Source organism: Hypanus sabinus, chromosome 2 (assembly GCF_030144855.1).
Source record: "Hypanus sabinus isolate sHypSab1 chromosome 2, sHypSab1.hap1, whole genome shotgun sequence".
NCBI classification, from domain to species: Eukaryota; Metazoa; Chordata; class Chondrichthyes; order Myliobatiformes; family Dasyatidae; genus Hypanus; species Hypanus sabinus.
Window position 1 is genome coordinate 143,560,969 of NC_082707.1, and position 24,393 is coordinate 143,585,361.

General features: G+C 39.2%; 1 protein-coding gene across 3 annotated transcripts in view; it reads right to left on the reverse strand.

Moving 5' to 3' along the window:
- strn3 (striatin, calmodulin binding protein 3) overlaps positions 1-24,393 on the reverse strand; it is a 174,652-nt gene that overhangs the window by 130,481 nt on the left and 19,778 nt on the right. For all 3 annotated transcript variants that reach the window (XM_059956184.1, XM_059956193.1, XM_059956202.1), the window contains exon 2: positions 4,004-4,107. In XM_059956184.1, the coding sequence (XP_059812167.1) occupies positions 4,004-4,107 (104 nt within the window). The remainder of the gene's footprint in view (positions 1-4,003; positions 4,108-24,393) is intronic.

Genomic DNA, 24,393 nt, shown 5'->3' on the forward strand with positions numbered 1-24,393 from the left:
CAGAATGCATGCTTATCGTCTGTTTCAATTTTATTTAATGGACATAGAATTTTACAACTTCTACAGAAGTTATTGGTGCTAACAATCTAGACCTATTTACATTCAAAAGGTTGTTCCCGAAAGTATAACTTTAAAATGGAAAGTGTTCAGGTACACAAAAGAAGTATTGTTCATCAATAATTTTATCATCAAGGGACTATTCATAAACACCACAAATAAACCCACTTCACCCAACAGGTGAAGATATTTCTAGCAGGAGGTACCTACCTCCTCCTTGGCCCAACTTCGTCCCAACTCATATAGAGTCACATTGCTGAGACTCAAGTGCTACTTCTCTGATCGTAATCTTATCGCATTTAGTTGAGTGACACAGACTTTGACTCATGGTGGAACTTATTCTCTTGACAAATTTCATTCTTTCATTTACTTGGTGCCAAAATATCTCTCTCTCTCTCTCTAGGATATCCTTACATTGATTTTTTAAAGCACTTCAACAAGAAACTTACATCAAATTAACAGATGGAGAGATGCAGGTGAGACAGAAACAAGTTTTCATTCCTTAAGAGAACACAACCCTGCATCTATTTTAATGTATTTGCACTCATCTTTACACAAGTTCAATAAATACAAAACTTGTCAATTCTCAAAGGAAGTTCTTGGTAGGAAGATTTTTCAATATGCAAATTAGCAAATTTTAATAGTTGCGTATATGGAGTTAAGATGTTTCATTTGACAAATGTGTAGCCCACTTTATGCATTTGAAACCACAATCACTCACTAAAGCCATCACCTGTTGGTGCTAAATAAGAAAATTCTAGAAAATCACAACACATCAGCCAGCTTCTGTGGAGATCAACAGGGCTAATCTTTCAGACTGATGTTTAATCTGACAAAAACCCAACATACTGAAATATTAGCTTCAAGATGCTGCCTGGCCAGCCCAGCATTTCCAGTGATTTCTGTTTTTATTTCACAAATATTGCATTTCTAGTAGTTTTTGAATTTGAATGGTTAAATGTGGGCATAAGCACAGCATTATTGCACTGTGTAATGGGGTGTCTAGGGAGAAGTAGCACCTCTGGTGTGGGGGGGGCTTGCCATGCCCTTTCTTCAGGGTAACTCATCCACCTTTGGTCCCCACCTGGCACTCAGCTCTCACCTGTGGCTCCAAGTAGCTGTAGCACACACAGCGGCCACACCCCAGTAAACTGCCTTGGCAGATGGGCCAAACCAGGTGAGGGCAGCCGACAGGTCTTTGACCCTCGGTGAGGTAGGGGATTTGCCTATCCCAGCGTGTGAAGTCTGGCCCCGGCAGATGGACCGGAGGAGACTGATTAATGGTCCAATGGTCAAGAAGGCAGGCCTGCAGGCATTGCTGGAGCACTAAACACAACAAGGCACTTAGACATCCTGGTTATCCACTGCAAGAGGTGGTGATCTCTTTAAACTCACCCAGCAGTAGGCACAGGCAAACCACTGTTGTAACCTGCCGAGTGCATAATTTCCCAATATGTCAGAGAGACGTGGAGGGAAATTGTCCACCAACTGGAATTTCAAGTTGCAAGCTAAAGCAAGAAACTTAAAAATATTTAATATTTAAGAAATTTAATAGATGGTGAATAAGAGATAACCCTCAATAATAATGATCAGTGAGGCACAGAGAGAATCTGTATTTACTGACAAGTACATTTATTAGCTCAGTTCACAAGCACAAGAATTTACACAACTGAATACTGCGTGCACACCCACTAGGTTTCTCTGACTTTCCATGAACAATCAAAGAGGAGAAAAGATAATAGCCCAGAGAAGGAGTTTACGCTGGCCATTTGTTCTTCATGATTTGATATAATCTCTGTGCTTCCAAGTGAGGCCATCCACTTCTGCAATTGTTTGTCTCTGCAGAGTCGTCACTATCAGTTCTCCCAAAATCCTCCATTCTTAGACTTTTCATTATTGAGTTTTGTTGGCTCAGGGTCATCTCACTGGCCTATGTAAGCTTCTCACTGGAAGTGGTCCAAGGCTACAAGCAGTATTGCTTCACGAATGAATCTGCAGATGCTGGAAATAAATTTAAAAAAAACACAAAATGCTGGCAGAACTCAGCAGGGCAGACAGCATCTATGGGAGGAGGTAGTGACAACGTTTCAGGCTGAAACCCTTCATCAGGAGTAAAGGAACGTGGGATGGTCGAGGGGGGGGATAAGAAGTGGGGGAGTGATAAAGTAGAGAGCTGGGAAGTGATAGGCTGGAGGGAAATGGGCTTGGGGGAAGGTGGAGAATTATGAAAAATAAAAGAATTAAAAGAAAAAATTATAGTGAGGGGGGAGAAAAAGAGAACCAGACTAAAATAATAGTCCTCCAGCAGTGGCGGGATCTCCCTGTGGCCACACACTTCAATTCCACAGACCACTCTCACTCCGACATGTCTGTCCATGGCCTCCTCTACCGTCAAGATGAGACCACACGCAGGTCGATGGAGCAATACCTTATCTCCCGCCTAGGTAGCCTCCTACATTCAACTCACAGACCTCTGTTGATACCCCTGCCCCCCCCACTCCCATCCCTATCAATTATTTTAATCTGGTTCTCTTTCTCTTTTCTCCCCCCTCACTATAATCTCCCCCCAGCCCTACCTTTCTTTCTCTTTTATTTCCCATAATTCTCCACCTTCCCCCAGCCTATCATTTCCTAGCTCTCTATTTAACCCTCCCCCCACTTCTTATCCCCCCTCGACCATCCCATGTTACTTCACTCCTGATGAAGGGTTTTGGCCCGAAACGTCGTCACTACCTCCTCCCATAGATGCTGTCTGGCCTGCTGAGTTCTGCCAGCATTTTGTGTTTTTTTTAAGCAGCATTGCTTTATGGCTGTCCCGTCAGCCTTGTGCCTAGGTAGTATCTTTTGTTCTGTCCAACTCAGACTGGTTCAAACCAGTCCAACCAAGTCAGCCAAACACTGGGCCCAGAAGACCAGATCACAGGGTGTTCCTTCTGCAATCCTGTAATTTTACATAATAAACAGATCCTTATCTGAGAATGGTCTCAGGTTTAGCAGATCATTAGCAGAAACACCCTATATCCACATTCAACTGCTCAGATTAAGTTATCCTGGAGGAAAAATCAGGTCACCAAACAGTTCACAAAATGACGGTCACAAGGACAAGTCCTACTTAGCAAGGAGAAAGACTTTTGGTTTGTTTTGTTTCCAGTGCTGAATCCCTGTTCACTGATTCGTAGACTGTAGTTCTTTCTCTCTGACAATGGTACTTAGTTTTTGAGCGTTCAAAATTAGAACATAGAACACTGAAAATCTACAACACATTACAGGCCCTTCAGCCCACGGTGTTGTGCCAACCATGTAACCTACTCTAGAAGCTGCCTAGGATTTTCCTACCACATAGCCCTCTATTTTTCTAAACTCCAGGTACCTCTCTAAGAGTCTCTTAAAAGACTCGATCGTATCTGCCAAAATGTGGCATTTAATTTTCAGAAACAAGTAAAACATGTTGACTCCCTGCCTCTTTCCAATATTTATTGAAGTTTCAGAGCTGCTATAATTTTCTCTCATTAGGCCTGACAAGCTAATTTTCACATGAATCCAAATGGAAAATGTCACCAAATTAACTCAGTAGCACATGAAAGTTGAACAGATTCTTATCACAAAGTCAAAAGCCCACACAAGCAAAGGGTTCCTACATATGCAGTCTCAAATGTTTAGTCAAAATATCCCTTGTAATCAATCTGTGTATCAATTGCTTCATAAAAAATGACAAAGCAGTTTGTAAGTACTGAAATAAAAACTCAGAACCAATCAATAAAATTTAAAAATAATTAACAGTGAATAACCATGCAAATACAAATTTTCAAATGAGGAGAAACTTTAATACAAATTTGCTGAAAACTAATATATTTTGGTTGGATTTTATTTCAATTAAATTCATTATTTCAATGTTATGGCCACCAGTTGAAAATATTCAGTATAAATAGTACTTTTATACAATTACCTTTCTTGTTTTAAAGCATATTCTAACATTTTTATTCTTCTTACTAGATCCTTCTTCAAGTTTTCCTGACCTTTCCTTTCTCCTTGTAAAAATGCTATCCGAGCCTGTAAGAGAAAATATATTAAATAATTAAACAGCTAAATCAACATGATGGTGTTTTTACAAAGAATTCTAAAATCTCAATAATTGGCATGTAAGTGTAGAGAAGAATATTGACTTTAATTTTAAATCTTTCTATGGAACAAAGAAAACAGCTACTTCCCTGTAGCTAAGTTTTGTCAATTGTGAGGGGCTTGGCAAATGTAGAACAAATACTTCTGTCACGAGTGCCTCACTCTGAGCAGGCTTTTAACTATGTTCTACACCATCACTATTGCAGTAAGCATCAATAAGCAATGAATAAGTCTTGTTCCACTTTTCTTCAACAAAGAATCGACATCTTTCACTCACCTAGCATCATTTGTGAGATAACTCATCATTATTCTTCCTCCCACCAAGACTGCTCTAGTTTTCTAAATATACTTCACAAGCTGTTAGAGAAACTGGAATCTTGAACAAGTTTCATTTAGTTAAAGTCATAAAATAATTACCGTCTCAGTTTTAAGATTCAGCAATAATTTTTTTTTTTAAAAGCTTCCAAGGAAATTCTATTTGAACAATGTGTGCCCAAGTTCTTCTCCGCTGATTTCAATCAATGTGAAGGGGTGAGAATAATCGAAGTGCTGGTAGATTTAGATCTAAGAATTTGTTGTTATTTTTGGAGGATTTAACAACTGGTTAATACAGAAGCTGTGGGTTAGCAGCCATCAAAATATTTTAATGGTGTAACAGGGGCTGGGGTTGTGATGTTGAACACTCCAAACTTCCAACCAACCATAATGGGATTTATTTCACTTAAGGCTGTTTATTGTTGTGTTGCAAGTGTTGGAGGTGCAATTTCCTGTGTAGGAACTATTCAGCATTACCCCTGAAGAGAGTACGAGATCCAGTTCTTTCTCCCACTTTTGACTGTTGTTTATTTAGAAAAGTAAAGTGCCCTTCAAGAAACAGATCCCTTAGATTTTCAGTCACAGGAGTTTGTCCATAAATTTTCCATAACACTTCAAATTCTATAAAATTTTGCTGATGGCTATAACAAAAAAAATCATAGAAATCAAGACAGCTAATTCTAGGAAAGAATAGATCAATCCAAACTATAGTTTTGTTCATAAATGGAAGTAAATGAGTTGGGCAAACAATCCCTGAGACATCAGTGGTAGCAGAGTAAGTATTTCATGAGATTAGTAATATAAAGGCCTGGATTAGATGAGAGGGTTCAGGCCTTCAAGTTCCAAGAAGTGAACATCAACAATAATCTGTTCAGGTCAAACCACACTGATGCCGTGGCCAAGTAAGCTCACCAATGCTTCTGCTTCACTCAGAAGACAAAAGAAAATGTGGCATGTCCCTGTTGACCCTTGCAAATTTTTAATCGATGCACCATAGAAATAATCCTATCAGGATGTTTGACAGCTTGGTATGGCATCTGCTCTGCACTTGACAAGACACTGGAGTTTAGACACAGCTCAGCATTATCACAGAAATCAACCTCTCCTCCACGGACACAGTCTATACTTCTTACTGCATCAATTAACTAGCCAACATAAGCAAAGACCCAAACCACATATTCTCTTTCTCCCCGTTCCAGTGTGCAGAAGATACAAAAGCCTAAAAGTATATACCATTATTAAGATTATTAAATGGTTTCCTAATATGATAAAATAGACTATTGACTTCACAATCTTCCTCATCGTGATCTTGCACCTTATTATTTACCTGCACTACAATTTCTCTGCAACTACAACACAAGTATTTTGCTATCAGCTGTTAGAATTTAAGCAAAGGAAGAATTACACAGCATGCTGATACATAAAAACTCAAAACATAAGGTCAAAGAATAGATTTTAAAGAAGCTCTTAAAGTAAAAAAGCAAAATAAAAAGTGGAATGGTATAGAAAGGCATCCCCAAGAATGGCTCCTCAGTAGTTATGGTCTTCATTAATGTTAGAGCTGAAGATCTCATTGATATTGTAATGAAGATTATCGTTAAATGCTGTGATTGTCACATGCAACACAAAGCTAACTTTATAGTACAATTATCTACAGAAAATTTTGCTTTATGTCAACAGTGCACAAATGCTGCATCTTTAAAGGTACGGAAAGAATTTTATTCAATATTTTCAAATGGCAGAAAATCTAGTAAACAAGTGAGATGCATCAATTATGCCAGCCTATGTCACATAGGATTAGAAGAGAAAGTAATGTAGCAGTTAGTGCAAGGCTTTTGCAGTTCAGAGTTCAAATCCGTCATGATTCTGAATGGAATTTGTATGTCCTCCGCATGGAATGTGTGGGTTTTCTCAGGGTGGTCCAGTTTCCTCCCAAAGTCCAAAGATAAATTGTTAGGGTTAATCGGTTTGTTGGGGGTTGCTGGGGCAGTATGGTTCCAAGGACATGAAGAGCCCACTTCACATTGTATTGCTAAATTAGGTGTAGGAGGCAAACAAGAAAACCAGAGAGGGGGCCATAAATGAAATGGTTAATGCTCAGCAAATCCACAATGAAGTCTTATAATTAATGTTTCAATCCACCTCACCCTCCGCTAAAACCAGGATGCAGAGGATCATTATGAAAGCCAATCTTAATTATTTACCCCAATTGCTTGCAGTGTTGGCTTGTTAACCTTCTTGAGCATCAATGTAACAAAAAATAGGCAGAGATCAATAAAGATCAACAATGCACTTTAAATGGTGAAACAGATGTTTCAATCTATAATGACATTAAAGCTGGAATACACAAAAAAAATTTTAAACTATTTTTGGAAATATCCAGAACAACAGTAAAATTGATCAGTACTAGGCTGAAACCAGAAAGCAGATCTTAAAGATTAAGAAATGGGACCAAAATACAGAAAACTTGTGTCCTTGAAATAGGATGTGCAGCTCAACAATGAGGTATCCCTTTGGAGTTGCAAGCTTAGTTATTGATTTTATCCTTAGAAAATATTTGTTTCTTTGTTTTAAAGAAATAGTACATTATGGGATTCAGTTGGAAAGGCAGAATCGAAGCTGCATATCAGCATCTTATTGAGTAGAAGTAAAACAACCTCTCCTTCAATGTCACAAAAACAAAGGAGCTTGCTGTGGATTACAGGAGGGATGGAGACGGGCTAACCCCTATTGACTTCAATGGATCTGGGGTTGAGAGGGTGAACAGCTTTAAGTTTCTCAGCATCCACATCACTGGGGACCTCACGTGGTCTGTACACACCAGCTGTGTGGTGAAAAAGGCACAAGAGCACCTCTTTCACCTCAGATGGTTGAGGAAGTTTGGTATGGTCTCCCAAATCCCAAAAACTTTCTATAGGGCACAATTGAGAGCATCCTGACAGGCTGCATCACTGCCTGGTATGGGAACTGTATCTCCCTTAATTGCAGGATTCTGCAGAGAATGGTGCAGACAGCCCAGCGCATCTGCAGTTGTGAACTTCCCATAATTCAGGACATTTACAAAGACAGGTGTAAAGGGTCCTAAGGATCATTAGGGACCCGAGTCACCCCAACCACAATCTATTCCAGCTGCTACCATCCAGGAAACTGTATCGCAGCATAAAAGCCAGGACCATCAGACTCCGGAACAGCTTCTTCCACCAGACCATCGGGTTGATTTGAGTGTATTTCTATGTTACTCTGACTGTTCTATTGATTATAAATTATAAATTACTATGATTGCACATTTAGATGGAGATGTAACATAAAGATTTTTACCTCCTCATGTATGTGAAGGCTATCAGAAATAAAGTCAATTCAATATTAAGGGTCTTTGCCCCACTCTTAAACTTAATTCTTATATTCTTCCATGCTTTTTATTCCATATGTTGTTATGAAATCTTCAATCTCATTGGGTAATCACACTACAGCTCACCTATAATTGATATTATAAGTTCAAAATTACTACATCAAAAATGTAGTAAAGCTGCAAAATTGGCGTAGACATATTTTCCCACAAAGTCAGCAGGAACACATTGCATTCTCCACAATTTGCAAATTCCATACTGTTATCATAGAATTATATTTAGTAGAAAGAGATTAAACTTTCTATCTTTACTCATTCACATACAGAGCAGATTAGGTCAAGGCTTACTGGTCCAGAGGACCATGAATGATTCTTAACTGAATACAAGTGAATGAAATAAAAACATTAAGCAGCAATGCTTGGATTATTATCAAGCAGATCCGGTGTTTAGTGATGCTCTGGAATGGTGACCAGAGCATGATGCTCATCAACATCACAAAAATAGTGCCACATACAGTTGCAAGAAAAAGTTGGTACCCCTTTTGCAATTACTTCTCTGCATTAATTACTCATAAATGTGCTCTGATCTTCATCTGTCACAATAATAGACAAACACAACCTGTCTAAACTAATTATACAACTGCTTTTTATTTTCTTTTCCCCCATAATGTCTGTAGTTTTTGGCAATGCTCTGCTTTCTCTCCCTCTTAATTAAATGTAGTATTTGTAACTGAATGTTCCTTTTTCCCCAATGGGTCTACAACTAACTAGCAGGGAAAGATAACACTAGGTTATACCAATGGAAACTAAACTGTCATCAAGGAAAGATGAAAAGCAACAGCTGTCTTCATACAACTGCTTTCCATGTCTATATATGTTGTATGGACTGAAATCACTCTCCAGATTTACACCATCAGCTAAATGAAAACATATTTCCTCCTCTATGCTTGTAAACAGTGCGTGTGTTTTGGGGGGGGAGGAAGAAGAGGTTCTTCGTATATTGAGGATTACCAAATCTAATACATATACACTATTCCAGAATAGGAAAGAAACACCCTTAGCAGTTCTTTATTAAATGGGGCAATTTTTAAAATTGTTACTTGACCTGATTACATGGCAGAAAAAAGCAATTAAATTTCTGTTGAGAAGATTTATTAAGAGGCTCAAAAGCTGCAAAAAAAAATTGCATAGTATAAAACTACACAAGTTCCATGCTAAACTAGATATGTTTCCCAATCACATTCTGTAAAACACAGATCTTACAAAAATAGTCTACTGACAACAGCATATAAACGTTATAACTAGGGTCCTTGCGAAAAAGTATTAAAAAGGTGACATCCAATCGAGATAAGAATTCAAAAATCTACTAAAATAGAAAGTAACCATGAGCTACATTTTCATAACTCTTCTAATGATCTTCTTAAATATCACTATCATCTTACATTACAGAATTTGATACCATGATTCATCACATCTTATATCTTCACTGTTGCTTTTAATTATAAAGATATATCCAAATAGACTATTTTTAGCGATAGAAACATTGGTTTGGATTTTACTTAAAATAAAAAATAAAATAAGCAATTTGAAAATGCCAGTTCAAAATCTAAGACCACCAAACCACACAGAACTAAAACAGGAGTAAGCCATTCAACTTCCTGTGTCCCCTCAGCTTTTAATTATAACTGTAATTTAACCTCATCTATCTGACCTGTAATTCTTAATATCCTAATCTAACATAAACATTGATCTGAGATTTTGAAACTTTCAAGTTAGCGCTACTTAAACACTTTTTGAAGCTGGTGGGTAGGGGAGGGCAGAGTTTCAGATTTCCATGACCTTTGTACGGACATATGTTTCCTGGCATCATCCTGAAAGTGCAGGATCTAATTTTAAACTGGTGCTTCCTTGGCTTGGACTCAGTCTGATGATCTGATGATTTTCTAAAAAAATATATATCTTATCAAATGCTTAAATTATGTTGAGCATTTAGTGTTCAGCATGATCTTCTGTATTCAACTCTAGTCTAGACAGTTCTTTTAACTTTAACTTTTTAACTCCAATATTATTCAGACATAAGATAAAGAACATCTCGTGCATTAATAGTTGAAAGGTGATCTAACAAAACTCAGCTCATAATGCACAATAATGGCATGTTAGAGGGACAGCAAGGCCTAAGGGCCTGTTCATCAGAAGGAAGTTGGAGAAAATACTGTATTCTCATGAACACAATGCAGATTAAGCTCTCTGATGAATCAACCATGAATACAAAACCTTTGTCCTGTCTTCTCCATCAAGTACAGTTGTGAGATGTGAGATTTGGGCTGTGGAATTTCTTAACACTTTGACCTACTCCTCAAAAGAGCTTTGGCCTTCCTCTCTCTATGCCACTGAACTCAGCCTTCAACAGGTGATCTCAAAACATGAGACCCACCCAGCCAAAGGACCCAGATTAGTCTTCAGAGATTGTAATGAAAACAGAAAATGCTGAGAAATACTCCGTTCAGATAGCATTTGTACAGAAAGACACAGTAAAATTAGTACACTTTTTAGATCTGTGACCTTCCCTCAGAACTAGGATGTTAGGAATCATTCTGGAATTATGACATTATAGATAGTATAATTTTAGATTAACTAAAATGAGAATCAATCCTCAAGAAAAACCTTCACATAATTGAACTTCCAATTGATACTTAGTGACTATTGAAAACAGGCATTAGGAATAGGTCACTCTGATTCTGTCACATGGGAACTACCTATGGAAAGACTGCACATTATTAATAGTGTATTCCTGCCACTTAATTCACAGTTCAAGACAGATCCGTTCTGTCACCTAACCCTCTGGTTAGTTGTATATTCATGGAGCCATCCTTCAAAGCTGTAACAGAAGGGGTATATTTTGAGTTCCTGCAATTTGCATTATTAAATATTCAAAGGGACTGTGCTAGTTGGGATGTGCTACCATTGCAAATATGTAATTCATCTGACTATATTCAAAATATTAAAATTAGGAAAGCGATTATAGCACTTGAAACTGTAGTTACAGGTGGCCCCCGAGCTTTACGACAGCTCGCTGTTACAAAAGACCTACATTAGTACCTGATTTCGCTAACCACAGAGGATTTTCACGTTTACAAAAAAAAAAGACGCCCACTTTATACGTGTGTTTACCCCGAGAAAGAGTACCATGACCATGAAGCCTTGTGTGGGTAGTTGTGTGCGCATGCGTGTACGTGCCTATTTTTTTCTCCGAACGATTTTGGCTTGCTGTCTTCCTGCTTTTGATAAGTGAAACTACACCATACATAAAATATTTATGTACATAAAACTTTATATAGGCTGTATATTTATCATATCATTCCTGCTTTTACTAAATGTTCATGTTATTTTAGGTTTTATGTGTTATTTGGTAGGTTATTTTTTTGGATCTGGGAACTCTCAAAAAATTTTCCCATATAAATTAATGGTAATTGCATCTTCACTTTACGACATTTCAGCTTAAAAAAAGTTTCATAGGAATGCTCTACCTTCGGATAGCAGGGGAAACCTGTAATTATTTCTTGTTATCTTTGTGTTGAAGAACAAAACAATACGTGGGGTGATTGATAAGTTTGTGGTCTAAGGTAGAAGGAGTCAATTGTAGAAAACCTAGCACATTGATTTTTCAACGTAGTCCCCTCCTACATTTACACACTTAGTCCAGCAGTCGTGGAGCATACAGATCTTGGACCTCCAGAAAATGTCAACAGCAGGCGTGATAAATAAGTTTGTGGCATAAGGTAGAAGGAGATGAGTTATTAACTTCAAACTTTCTGCATAATCACTCAAAACGTTGACCTGCATGTGCATGTAACGAGAGCTGTATATAACTCATCGCCTTCTACCTTAGGCCACAAACTTATCAATTCCCCATCTGTGGACATGTATGTCAGAAGAGTGAGATTCCCTTGAATTCTCTGAGACTTACTCAGAATTACAATGTGAATGAAGACTTTTTATATTTCTCAATGACAGCATTAGTATAATTCAGTTTAGTCAGTCAAAACATGGGATCATTTAGAATTTTGCCTAATTCTGATAAAAGGTCATTAACCTGAAATGTTAGTTATGTTGGTGTTGACTGGCCTACAATTTTAAATACTTAATGCCATTATTTCAAATTTCTAACATTTTTGCTTTCCAAATTCTACAGACTATCATCAAAATACAGTGGATGCCAGTTAATTGGGACACACTGGAGACAGTATTTTTTGGCCCAATTAAGCAGCTACTCAATTAGTTGAAGCTTCATGGAGATAGTTGAAAAGGTAAAAAAAGGGCAAACTACCATTTAACTGAGTAACAAATTAAGCATTTAAATGAAACAGAAAAAAAATTAGAACACTATCAATCCTACAACAGTACTATAAAACTGTTGAATAGTTCCTAATAGTTACCGAGAGAATATGGTGTTCTTTTGATTGAATGTAAATGAAAAAAATCAGCAGACACCTCATGCAGATAATGGACTGCCTTCATACATTGCTATTAACAACTGCATCCTTCAAATTGTCATTTTCATTGTAACATTCAAGATGACTGTTGATACCTTCAAATTCTTTGCAGTTCCTAACATGTTGAAGTAGTGAAATTGTTTCATTTTCACTCCTGGCTCTTTATGGGATCTCCAAGCCCGAATGTTTGAAACCGCAGTGAGCAAAACAGTTCTGAGTTATCTTACTGCTTATTTCTTGTGAACTATCAGTTACAAAAATCATTGCTTTTCAAACACAAGCATTAGCAACTGATGCTATTTAAACTTTTTATTGTCCTGGTAAAGGTCCTAAGCACAACTGCACACATCAAGCACTAGTTAGAAACTGTTCAGCAACAGTCTCCTGTATCAAGAAAGCAGCATTGGGTCCCAAATAAACAAGGGAATCCTGGCTATTTTCTTGATTGGACGGACTTTGTTCTCTACAAGTTGACCCAAATAAACGGCTGCCCCAATTAACTGATGATCCAATTAATCCATTGTATTGAAAATATGAAAATACCAGGCAGTCATGGAGGGAATGATCCCCGCGAAATGCCGCCATCAATGATGCCCTCACCCACATCTCCTCCATTTCCCACTCTTCAGCCCTCACCCCATCCTCCCGTCACCACAACAGGGACCAAGTTTCCCTTGTCCTTACCTACCACTCCACCAGCCTCCGGATCCAGCATATTATCCTCCACAACTTCCGCCACCTTCAACAGGACCCCACCACTAAAGCACATCTTTCCCTCTCTACCCCTCTCTGCTTTTCGCAGGGATCTTTCCCTCTGTGACTGCCTGGACCACATGTCCCTCCCCACAGATCTCCCACCTGGTACTTACCTCTGCAAGCTTAAGTGCTACACCTGTCCCTACACCTCCTCTCTTACCACCATTCAGGGCCCCAAACAGTCCTTCTAGGTGAGGCAACACTTCACTTGTGAGTCTACTGGGGTAATCTATTGCATCCGGTGCTGCCTCCTCTACATCGGCGAGACCGACACAGATTGGGGGACATCTTCGTCAAGCACCTCTGCTCTGTCCGCCACAACAGACAGGAGTTCCTGGTTGCCACCCACTTCAACTCTGCTTCACATTCCCATTCGGATATGTCCATACATGTCCACCTCTACTGCCATGATGAGGCCAAATTCAGGTTGCAGGAGCAACACCTCATATACTGTCTGGGTAGTCTCCAGCCCCTTGGTGTGAACATCAAATTCTCCAACTTCTGATAATTCTCTCCCTTCCACCATCCCACCTTCACTCTGCCTCCTCTTCCAGCTGCCTATCACCTCTCTCATGATTCTGACTTCTTCTACTACCCATAGTGTTTTCCCCTTACATTCCTTCTTCACCTCTCTGGCCTATCCCCTCCCTGCTTCCCCTCCCCCACCCCTTGATCTTTCCTCTGATTGGTTTTTCACCTGGCACCTTCCACCCTCCCCCCCACCTTCTTTATAGAGCCCCTGCCCCCTCCTTCTTCAGTCCTGATGAAGGGTCTCAGCCCGAAACGTTGACTGCTCATTTCAACGGATGCTGCCTGACCTGCTGAGTTCATCCAGCTCTTTGCCTAACCTGTAGCTATCTGTCCAATACTCTTTGTAGCTAACTTTTTTGAATTTTTTTTTAAATCACTCCTCTGAAATCCTTGTATTAAACACAAGAGTTTACATACCTTTTCCCGCCTGGACTGTGAATGATTAAACAATGTTTTCAATAAAGACATGAAAAGTACCATTGTTTGTGCGTTATTAGTTCATTGCAACTTAGATTAAGATCAGACCGTGTTTTAAGAGCAATTAATGCAGAAAACCAGTTAATTGCAAAGGGTTCACAAACTTTTTCTTGCAACTAAGTTCTTGATGGCAGGGGCCAGCAATGTTTTGGGCAGTTTTAACTACGATTGTAGAGCCTCCTTATCTACCGTAGTGCAGTTTCCATGCATGCAGTGATGCAGCTTTCGGATGCTCTCTACTGTGCACCTATAGAATGATGCGAGTATAGATGTGCATAGTCCAGCTCTCTTCACTCTCCTCAGAAAGTAGAGGCATTGGTGAAGTTTCCTGATTATTCACATGTTCTGGGAATTTGAGACATTGTGCGAGATGTGCATACCCAGGAGTTTGAACCTTCTCAGCTTCCATACCTGTGCCGCCAATGAAAAGACTGTTGTTAGTGGTCCAAGTTCTTCTGAAGTTGATAACTGTCCTTTTTTTTTTGCCTGGCACCAGGACCCCAGCTCTTCTACCTCCTCACTGTAGGCCAGCTCATCATTGTTGGTGATGAGCCCCACCACTGTCATGTCTTTGGCAAACTGAATGTGTTTGGCCACACAGTCAGGGGTGAGCAGAGTGTACAGCAATGGGCTCAGCACACAGACCTGGGGGTGGGGGGCACCTGTGTGGAGGATGCTGGGGAAGGAGGAGCAGTTGTGCATACTGACAATAAGGTCTACTGGTTAGGAAGTCCAAAACACAGTTCCACAGTGCTGTATTTAGACCAAGGAGCAGGAGTTTGTTCACCAAAGTCTGTAGTCCAGAAACAGCATTCTGACACAAATGTCTTTGTTTTCTGGGTGTATCAGGGCCAGGAGCATGAGCATCTGTCAATAAGCCTATCAGTGAATGCCCAATGTGGCTAGAATGGAGTTTTTGTTAAGTGCCATCACCAGCCATTTAAAGCTCTTCAAGATTGGCATCAGTACCACTGGGCTATAGGTATTTAGTTCTGAAGGTGTAGAATTCTTTGGTACAGGAATGGTGGCAGCTGACTTGAAGCACGTAGAGAAAGATGACTGATATGTTGAAGATGTCCATGAAGACATCAGTGAGCTGGTGTGCCCACTCTCAAAGTACTTGACCAGGGATGTAACATCTGCTGATGTTACAGACAGTAGCTGTTCACCTGGTAAAGGAGTAGCATTTGAGGTTGGTGTGTTGCATAAAGCATGCATGCATAGCAGTCATTTATAGCATCAGGAAGGGAGTATTACTGGTCCAGTCAACGCTGTTTTTCCTTGCGTAGTCAATAATGTGCTTGATGCCCAGCCACGTATGTCAAGGATTGCTATCAGTTAAGTTTCCCTGAACTTCTTGAGCGCAGGTGGTTTTAGCTCTCTTGATGCAGGTGAGATTTCTCCTGGCTGCTGTTAGAAATGTTCTGTCACCGGACTTACAGACAAAGTCCCCAGGCTTTTATTAAGTCCCTAATTGGGACATGAGATGACCGTTCTTGAGGTACCTGCATCATCTACAAAATCAAAGATGGTCTGAAAGCCTGCCAGTTCAAGAAGAGAATTCCAGAAAATTGTCCCAAATAAAACCATGTATTCGAGAGTAGTTTTACTTTCCATGGCCTTCGTTCATTTGAAGGCTTGCAGTCTTCTGTCAGTGGCCAAAGAAAGACATGTGAAGCTAATCCCGAAAAAACTGTTTCATGGACGTGATAATTTGTAGCATGGATTTATTCTTAGAAGGTATCAGTTGTTGTCAGCTGCCAGCATCTCTGACATCCAGCAACAGGGAGTTAATCACACTGAAGACTTCATTCAAACTGCAAACCTGAAAATTAACAAGCACTATTTGTAATATTAACTATCTTAAACATTTCAGGACAGAACAATACAGATTGCACATGAATGTGAGAATAAAGAAAAAGAATCTCAGGTTTGTATGTCATGACATCTATGTATTCTGATAATAAATTTTACTTTGAACTTGACGTAAAAGAGAACATCTCAAACTAATAAAAATTAAAGCACAGGAAGTTGAAATTATGTCAAATACACCACTTAACAAGGATACATTTTCAAAAATTTATGGTGAAAACAAATCACAGATAAACATTAAATTACATCTGACACAGTAACAACAATATGCCCTGTGGAAGCACAGGGAATGAATAACAACCACCTGTGGATTTCCATATCTAACTGCTCAAATGCTATCACCAGACTTTGGTATTAGATATCCTGCAACATAATAGCAAGCAAAGGCCTCACTAGCACAAGCCAAATTCTCCCATTTTGAATACTCTATTTTAGCAGTAAGTTTCTGACAGATTTAAGCACCTAGCTGACATTGCTTTCCAAAGATGTAAGCTATCAAGATTATGCATTTTTCCTTATTCAATTCCACTCATTGGCCTTCTACTGTCAGTGCATATTTATTGATAATTCTTAAATATTGTAAACCAATCTGTAAACTTTGCCTGTCCTTCCTTTGTGATTTCCCTATCCAAAAACTTCAAATTTTTATCTTCCAAGTCATTCTATCAGTACAGACAGCATTCATTCAAGGCCATTACACAACACCCTGAATTCAATTTACAGTTCTAATTAATGCTTTATTTCCAAAATCGTTTTCATTATTACATACAACTTTTAATTAGGCAACTGACCCTGTTCTACCCCTACAGCTAATATTTTTAGCAGGCATTTCAGTTTTGATAAATCACTTTTACTATGTTACATTTCATTTTTCATTTTTATTGAGTCTTAAGTATTGTCCTTAACACTAGGAAGGACAGACTTTATACCCACTCCCTTTTAAAATCATATTTAAAGCCTTTGAAAAAGAGACAGCTGATCAAACACAACCTTCAATCACAGTTAACATTAATTTTATAAAATTAAAAAGAAATAAAGAGCAGGTGATAGAATAGTGATGAGAAATCAATAGATATACCAGTTCTAATTGTATAACAGCAATCAGCATTGGAAGTACAAACGTATAAACAGAATGGAAGGATGAGTGGAATTAGTAAAATATCTGCGATTGTTGAATTACTTGATATACTAATGAAAATTACTATTCTGAATGACAGGCTCAAGACATTTATCAACAGTGCACTGAAGTTTGAGATATCTGATAATTGCTCTTTCAAGTTGATAAATCAATAAAAGCACAAGTGATTTCCAACATAATAGTTGTACAGTGCAAAAATGAACCCTTTGGCCCAACACATCTCTTATAAAACACAATGGGTTCTGATAAATCGAGGCAGTTATTTACTTGGGACACTGTGCCCCTTAATTGATGCAGGTGTCTTGTCATGTAGTTAAGCACAACAGCAATGCTATATTCAAATTTGCCGACAACACCACCGTCATAGGCTGATTCAAAGGTGGTGATGAATCAGCATATAGGAGGGATATTGAAAATTTGGCTGTGTGGGCCATAACAAACTCGAATTTATTCAATTTCAGCGAGAACAAGGAGCAGATTACTAACTTCAAGAGAAGAAAAGCAGAGATCCACAAGCCAGACCTCAGAGGATCAGTGGTGGAGAGAGTCAGCAATTTTAAATTCCTCAGTATTATTATGTACCTTCTACCTGATGGTAGCAGTTAGAAAAGTGCATGGCCTGGTTGGAGAGGATCTTTGATGATGGATGTTGCTTTTCAACAACAACGTTTCATGTAGATATGCTCAATGGTTGGGAGAGCTTTATTCGTGATGAACTGGGCCAACTCCACGTCGTTTTGTAGGATTTTCCACTCAAAGGCATTGGTGCTCCCAAACTAGGCCATATTGCAATCAGTCAACACATTTTCCACCACACATCTATAGAAGTTTGTCAAGGTTTTTGATGACATGCCATAATCTCCAGACTCCTGAGGAAGTAGAGGCACTGTTGTGCTTTCTTTGCAATTACATTTATATCATGGACAGGACAGGTCCTCTGAGACTGTGACACCCAGGAATTTAAAGTTACTGACCCTCTCCAGTTCTGCTGCTTCGATGAGTCTATAATCAGTTCTTTGGTCTGGCTGACATTGAATGAGAGGTTGTCGTTATGGTACGACTCCGCCAAATTTTCAATATCTCTCCTGTATGATGATTCATCACCACCTTTAATAAGGCTCACAACAGCGGTGTCATCAGTGACCTTAAAAATGGTGTGGTGCTGTATTTAGCCACACAGTCATAGGTGTAAAGCGAGTAGAGCAGGGGACTAAGCACACATCCCTGTGGTGCACCTGTGTTGATTGAGATTGTGCAGATGTTTTTGCCAATCCAAAGTGACTGGGGTCTGCAAGTGAGGAAATCTAGAATCCAATTGCACAAGAGGGTACTGAGGATCAGTCTGTCTTTTTTATACATTTTTAACAATTTTCATGAAGCTTTGGCTAATTGGGGGAGCCACTTAATTGGGCCAAAATTAACCAGAATCCACTGTTCTCTAATTCTAGTACAATGTACAGAATTATCATCTATTTCCTGAATATCAAACATTTGTTCCTGTTCATAATTTTATTTCACACATCAATAGAAACATAGAAACCCTACAGCAAGGTACTGGCCTTTCAACCCACAAACCTGTGCCAAACATGTCTTTACCTTAGAAATTACCCAGGGTTACCCATAGCCCTCTGAGCTCCATGTACCTGTCTAGGGGTCTCTTAAAAGACCCATCGAATAGGCCTCCACAACAGTCACCGGCAGCCTATTCCACACACTCACCACTCTCCAAGTAAAAAACTTACCACTGACATCTCCTCTGTACCAATTTCCAAGCACTATAAAACTGTGCCCTCTCATGCAAGCCACTCCAGCCCTGGGAAAAAACCTCTGACTATCTACACGATCAATGCCTCTTATCATCTTATATACCTCTATCAGGTCACCACTGCTCACTAATTTCCATGCAGAATATGACACATCTACAACCACTCTCTGCCTTCTGTGGGAAAGCCAGTTCTGGATCCACAAAACAAATGTCACCTTGGATCCCATGCCTCCTTACTTTCTCAGTTAAGCCTTGCATGGGTTACCTTGTGAAATGCCTTGCTGAAATCCATATACATCTACTACTCTACCTTCATCAATGTGTTTAGTCACATCCTCAAAAAATTCAATCAGGCTCGTAAGGCACGACCTGCCTTTCACAAAGCCATGCTAACTATTCCTAATCATATTATGCCTTTCCAAATGTTCATAAATCCTGCCTCTCAGGATATTCTCCATCAATTTACCAACCACTGAAGTAAGACTCACTGGTCTATAATTTCCTGGGCTATCTCTACTCCCTTTCTTGAATAATGGAACAACATCTGCAACCCTCCAATCCTCCAGAGCCTCTCCCATCCCCATTGATGATGAAAAGATCATCGCCAGAGGCTCAGCAATCTCCTCCCTCTGTTCCCACAGTAGCCTGGGGTACATCTCCTCCGGTCCCGATGACTTATCCAACGATGCTTTCCAAAAGCTCCAGCACATCCTCTTTCTTAATATCTACAAGCTCAAGTCTGCTGTAAATCATCCCTACAATCGCCAAGATTCTTTTCTGTAGCGAATACTGAAGCAAAGTACTCATTAAGTACCTAGGCCATCTCCTCCAGTTCCATACACACTTTTCCACTGTCACACTAGATTTGTCCTATTCTCTCACGTCTTATACTTCTAGCCTTTTCAGTGGAATATTATTTTCACATAATCAAATTGATATAAAAATGTATTCATAAATACAATACACAATAAAAAGCATTCAATAATATGCAACATTTAAAAGCTCAAATCGTGTAGGCACCACGGATGCTCAGCTGAGAGCACAACGCAATTACAGCTCAGATTGTTGGAGTCCAAATTTCAAACCCAACTCCTCTGTAATGAGTGTGCGCGTCCTCCCCATGGAATGCATGGGTTTTCTCCAGGTGTTCCAGGTTCCTCTCACAATTCAATGACCAATCAGTTAGGTTAATTGGTTACTATAAATTGTTCTGTGATTAGCTAGGGTTAAATCGGAGGTTGCTATGCAGCATAACATGAAGAGCCGGAAGGGCCTGTTCCACACATATCTAAATAAACGAAATGTGAAGTGGGGATTAATGCACTTGTCATTCCCTGACCTATTTTCTGGAAATCTGTGCATCCGAGAGGTTGCCCACTTAATGTGTTGTTAAACATTGCACAGTCCTACAAGGCCTTCTCCTGTGCCATCTGATGAATCCTGTTTGCCACAAGATGGACTGTGTTGTGTTGGCAAAGGGTGAAATAGCAATAGGCAGTAAACAGTAGGAGCAAGGGTCAAGAGCCTGACCAGGATTTTTAAAAATTGATTACTGTGCAAATTCTTCAGAGATATTTAAAATTGCATTTAACATTGCACATTTTGTCAATGTATGTGATCGCCTAATTCTTATGCTAACCACAGGCAAGTTAGAGTAACAAATATGTCAGTATATAGACTAATTTTGCACCCAGAGCAGGGGTCAGAGTCAGAAATGTGAACAGGTTTGCGGCTGGAGCTAAGGTCAGGAACATGGGTGGTAGTTGAGCAGAAAACTCTATTTTGCTTCAGTGGTAGCACCAGCTACTGCTGCCATGAATGGTAATAAAAGTTCAAATCTATTCAATCTCCTCTTTGCAAGACCACAAATCAAGAGCAAACTGAATTTGTTTTGGGAAGCTGAAACTTACATGGAGGCTGTTATAGCCACAGCAAATTTAAATGCTAAATGTCAGTATAGACGTCAAGCACCCTGAGAAGTACGTGTAGTTTGTTATCCATCAGAAGGCATTTACCTATTCCTCATAAAAAGGACGTATATTCACATACAACACACCACATACCACAACAAATTCCTAATACATGTAAATTAACATGGTGCAAAGTTGCTTGAAAGAAAATTCATTTGAGAATAATAATAACAGTTCTCAACCTCCATTTAAAGAAATTGGAGACTTCACAAGACTGCTTTGTTCCAAATCTTCTATTCATCTCCAAGTACTATTCATTCAGTCAGAAAATTTTCTTTTATGATTTTCTTCATTTTCATGTCACACCATCTAGTACAACTACATAAATTCAAACTTCACCAGCATTCAATCTCATCCCCAGCCCCCTCATTCACCTGAAGTAAGGGTCATGCAATCATTCTCCAACCTCTCTATTAATACACCAGATCCACATGTTTATATTGCCATTTACGAATGCATCAAAATGCTTAAATAAATGCTACAAAAGATCTAACTTGGGAACATACTCTGAAATAACCTCTGCAGAACTTCTTTGCTCTGAGTTTACTTTTTGTAATCTGGGTCCTGGTTTATCATTATTTTATTTTATTAAATTACCTGACAAAAACACTGCTAAGAGGAAATTACTGCAACTGACATCAGAGCTCTGTAATGAAACTATTTAACATAACTCTCAACATAGATCATGGACTGAGTTAGGATATTATCTTGCAGATCAGAGTATGAGAATTGCATTCAAGGACAAATTACAAGTGCTGACAAATGAAGTAATATGACTTTCAAACAAAAACTTCATTATGTTCAAATTTTCCTAACATGAAAATCTAGCATCATACAAATAAAAAGTTTGCTTTCCCCCCACCCCAATATATTTTAAAGCTGCAACAGCACTATTGGAAAATGTTCATACCAAATAAAATCATCTAAGTGAAATGTAACAAATCTTGTACTTCGCCAGACAAATTATAATTTTGTAATGACAGTAAGCAAATACCCTTAACAGGATTGCGAAACTTTCCAGACTATTTTAAACTCAATTTAACAGAAATGTTGCATTAAAATTAAATCACCAACTCACGAAGGGTCTCGATCCGAAAGGTCGACTGTACTTCTTCCTATAGATGCTGCCTGGCCCACTTGCTTCTACCAGCATTGTGTGTGTGTTGATTTTTTTCTTTTTTTTCCAGACCAGCCAGTAACTGAACTTAACAAATTTTCATATGAATATTGGAAATTCCATTAATGCCAGAAATCATCCTGAGACAGAAGCAATATCATCAGCTTTCAAATTTATACTCTCCTACCTACTTTTGCTATCTTACTCCAAGCCTCAATGGAGGTTCGTGTGATCAGTGTCAATCCAGACTGAATAAGATTAACAAAGGTCAAACCTGGTTGCTAAACTCAATTTCAAGTCAACTTTAATTTCTTTGAAAATTTGGAAATGTAGTTCAGTCATAAGATTCCAATTACATCCTAACACTGAGCAAATTTATCAAAAATCTATCTTTGCTTCATTAGCAAAGTCATTTTCCAGCCAGAAACTGATAAAATAATGTTTGAAGATTTTAAAAAAACTTATTTCAGTGATTACTACTGTGATTGACTGGAATCTAGTTTACTCACATAATTTATACCAAACAAGTTGCCATCTCACGATTATCATCAAACCTTGTGAAATTTGACAGTTATGAGAACAGAGGGTTCTGTAGCTGCAGAAGAGACACCTGGACGGTGTATTGACTCCTGGGTGCCAGGGTCAAGGATGTCTCTGAGTAGCTGTGAAAAAAACTCTCAGGAGATGGACAGCTAGAGGTGGTTGTACATGTTGCTAAAAATGATATGGTTAGAAAAAGGATGAGGTCCTGCAAAATGAGTACAGGGAGTTAGATTATGTGAGATTTTCCGGTTTCCACACTATAGCCTTTGGTTTAACATTAGCTGCTATATATACATGTGTCTCATGCGACCCACTTGTGGGTTTTGATAATAATTTTGATTTGAACAGCCAAGACATATTTTTGAAACTGCTATTCTAAATGCATGATTTTATGGCTTTTTGCTTCACTTCAACAAATTTGGAAATGTTATGGTGGACACAGTAGGCATCCGTGAGTCGAGAGAGACCATGGATTTGTGCCTTGGAAAGTTTCCAGGGCGCAAGCCTGGACAGGGTTGTATGGGAGACCAGCAGTTGTCCATGCTGCAAGTCTCCCCTCTCCATGCCACCAATGTTGTCCAAGGGAAGGGCAAAGGCCGATACAGATTGGCACCAGTGTCGTCACACATCAATGTGTGGTTAAATGCCTTGCTCAAGGACACAACGCGCTGTCTTAGCTGAGGTTTGAACTAGCGATCTTCAGATCACTAGACCAACGTCTTAACCACCTGGCCACATGCCAACACAATGGTGGACATGGTAGAGGATGTCTGCAAGGAGTATATTTTTGTCTGCACACAGTCTAGGCTTGAAGATGTCCTTGGACCAAGGCATCTTTGATAACAGTTACAAACAAGAGAAAATCTGTAGATGCTGGAAATCCAAGCAACACACAAAATGCTGGAGGAACTCAGCAGGCCGGGCAGCGTCTATGGAAAAAAGTACAGTCAACATTTCAGGCTGACATCCTTTGGCAGGACTGGAGGGAAAAAAAAGCTGAAGAGTAAACTGAAAAGGTGGTGGGAGTGGGGAGAAGAAGAGAGAACCACCAGGTGATAGTGAAACCTGAAGGGGAAGCGTGAAGTAAAGAGCTGGGAGGTAGAGTGATGAGATGAGGTGAGAGAGGGAAAAGGGGATGGGAAATGGAGAAGTGGGGGGGAGTGAGCATTACCAGAAGTTTGAGAAAGCGATATTCATGCTATAAGATTGGAGGCTACGCAAATGGAATACAAAGTGTTGTCCAACCTAAGTGTGGCCTCATCATGACAGTGGAGGAGGCCATGGATGGACATATTGGAAAGGGAATGAGTAGCAGAATTAAAATGGGTGGCCACTGGGAGATCCCACTTGTTTGATGACAGTTTCTGAATCCATATACTACAAAATTGAGTTTAAAGAATCCATTCTCAAAAGGCACTTAAGAGCTTGTACAATTTCAATTCTGCCAGTTGCAAAATGCCACCTAATGTAAGCCATATGTAATTTTTCTTAGGTGGCTATTCCTCCAAGTCTGGTACTAGGAAAATTTTTAGTGATTTTGAGGTGTGTGCACATCATGTAACAGATGAGGTGGCAGAGCTACCTTTTCTCGTGCTCTGCTCAAGCAGCTGAACCTTTTCACTTGAAAAGCTTGCATCCTGGCAGCTGGTGCTGCTCAAGTTCAAGTTTATTGCCATTCAACCACACAAATGTATACTGCCAAACAAGTCAACATTCCTCTGGACCAAGATGCACAGCACATTACACATTAATTCACACATATAAAACAGAGTAATATTACCACAAATAAATTAATAATAAGATGCATATGTATGATACAAGTTTAAAATGTAAACAATATAACATTACTGGCACTTCATACCTGATGAGACCTGAATGGTGGTAGACAGTTCAG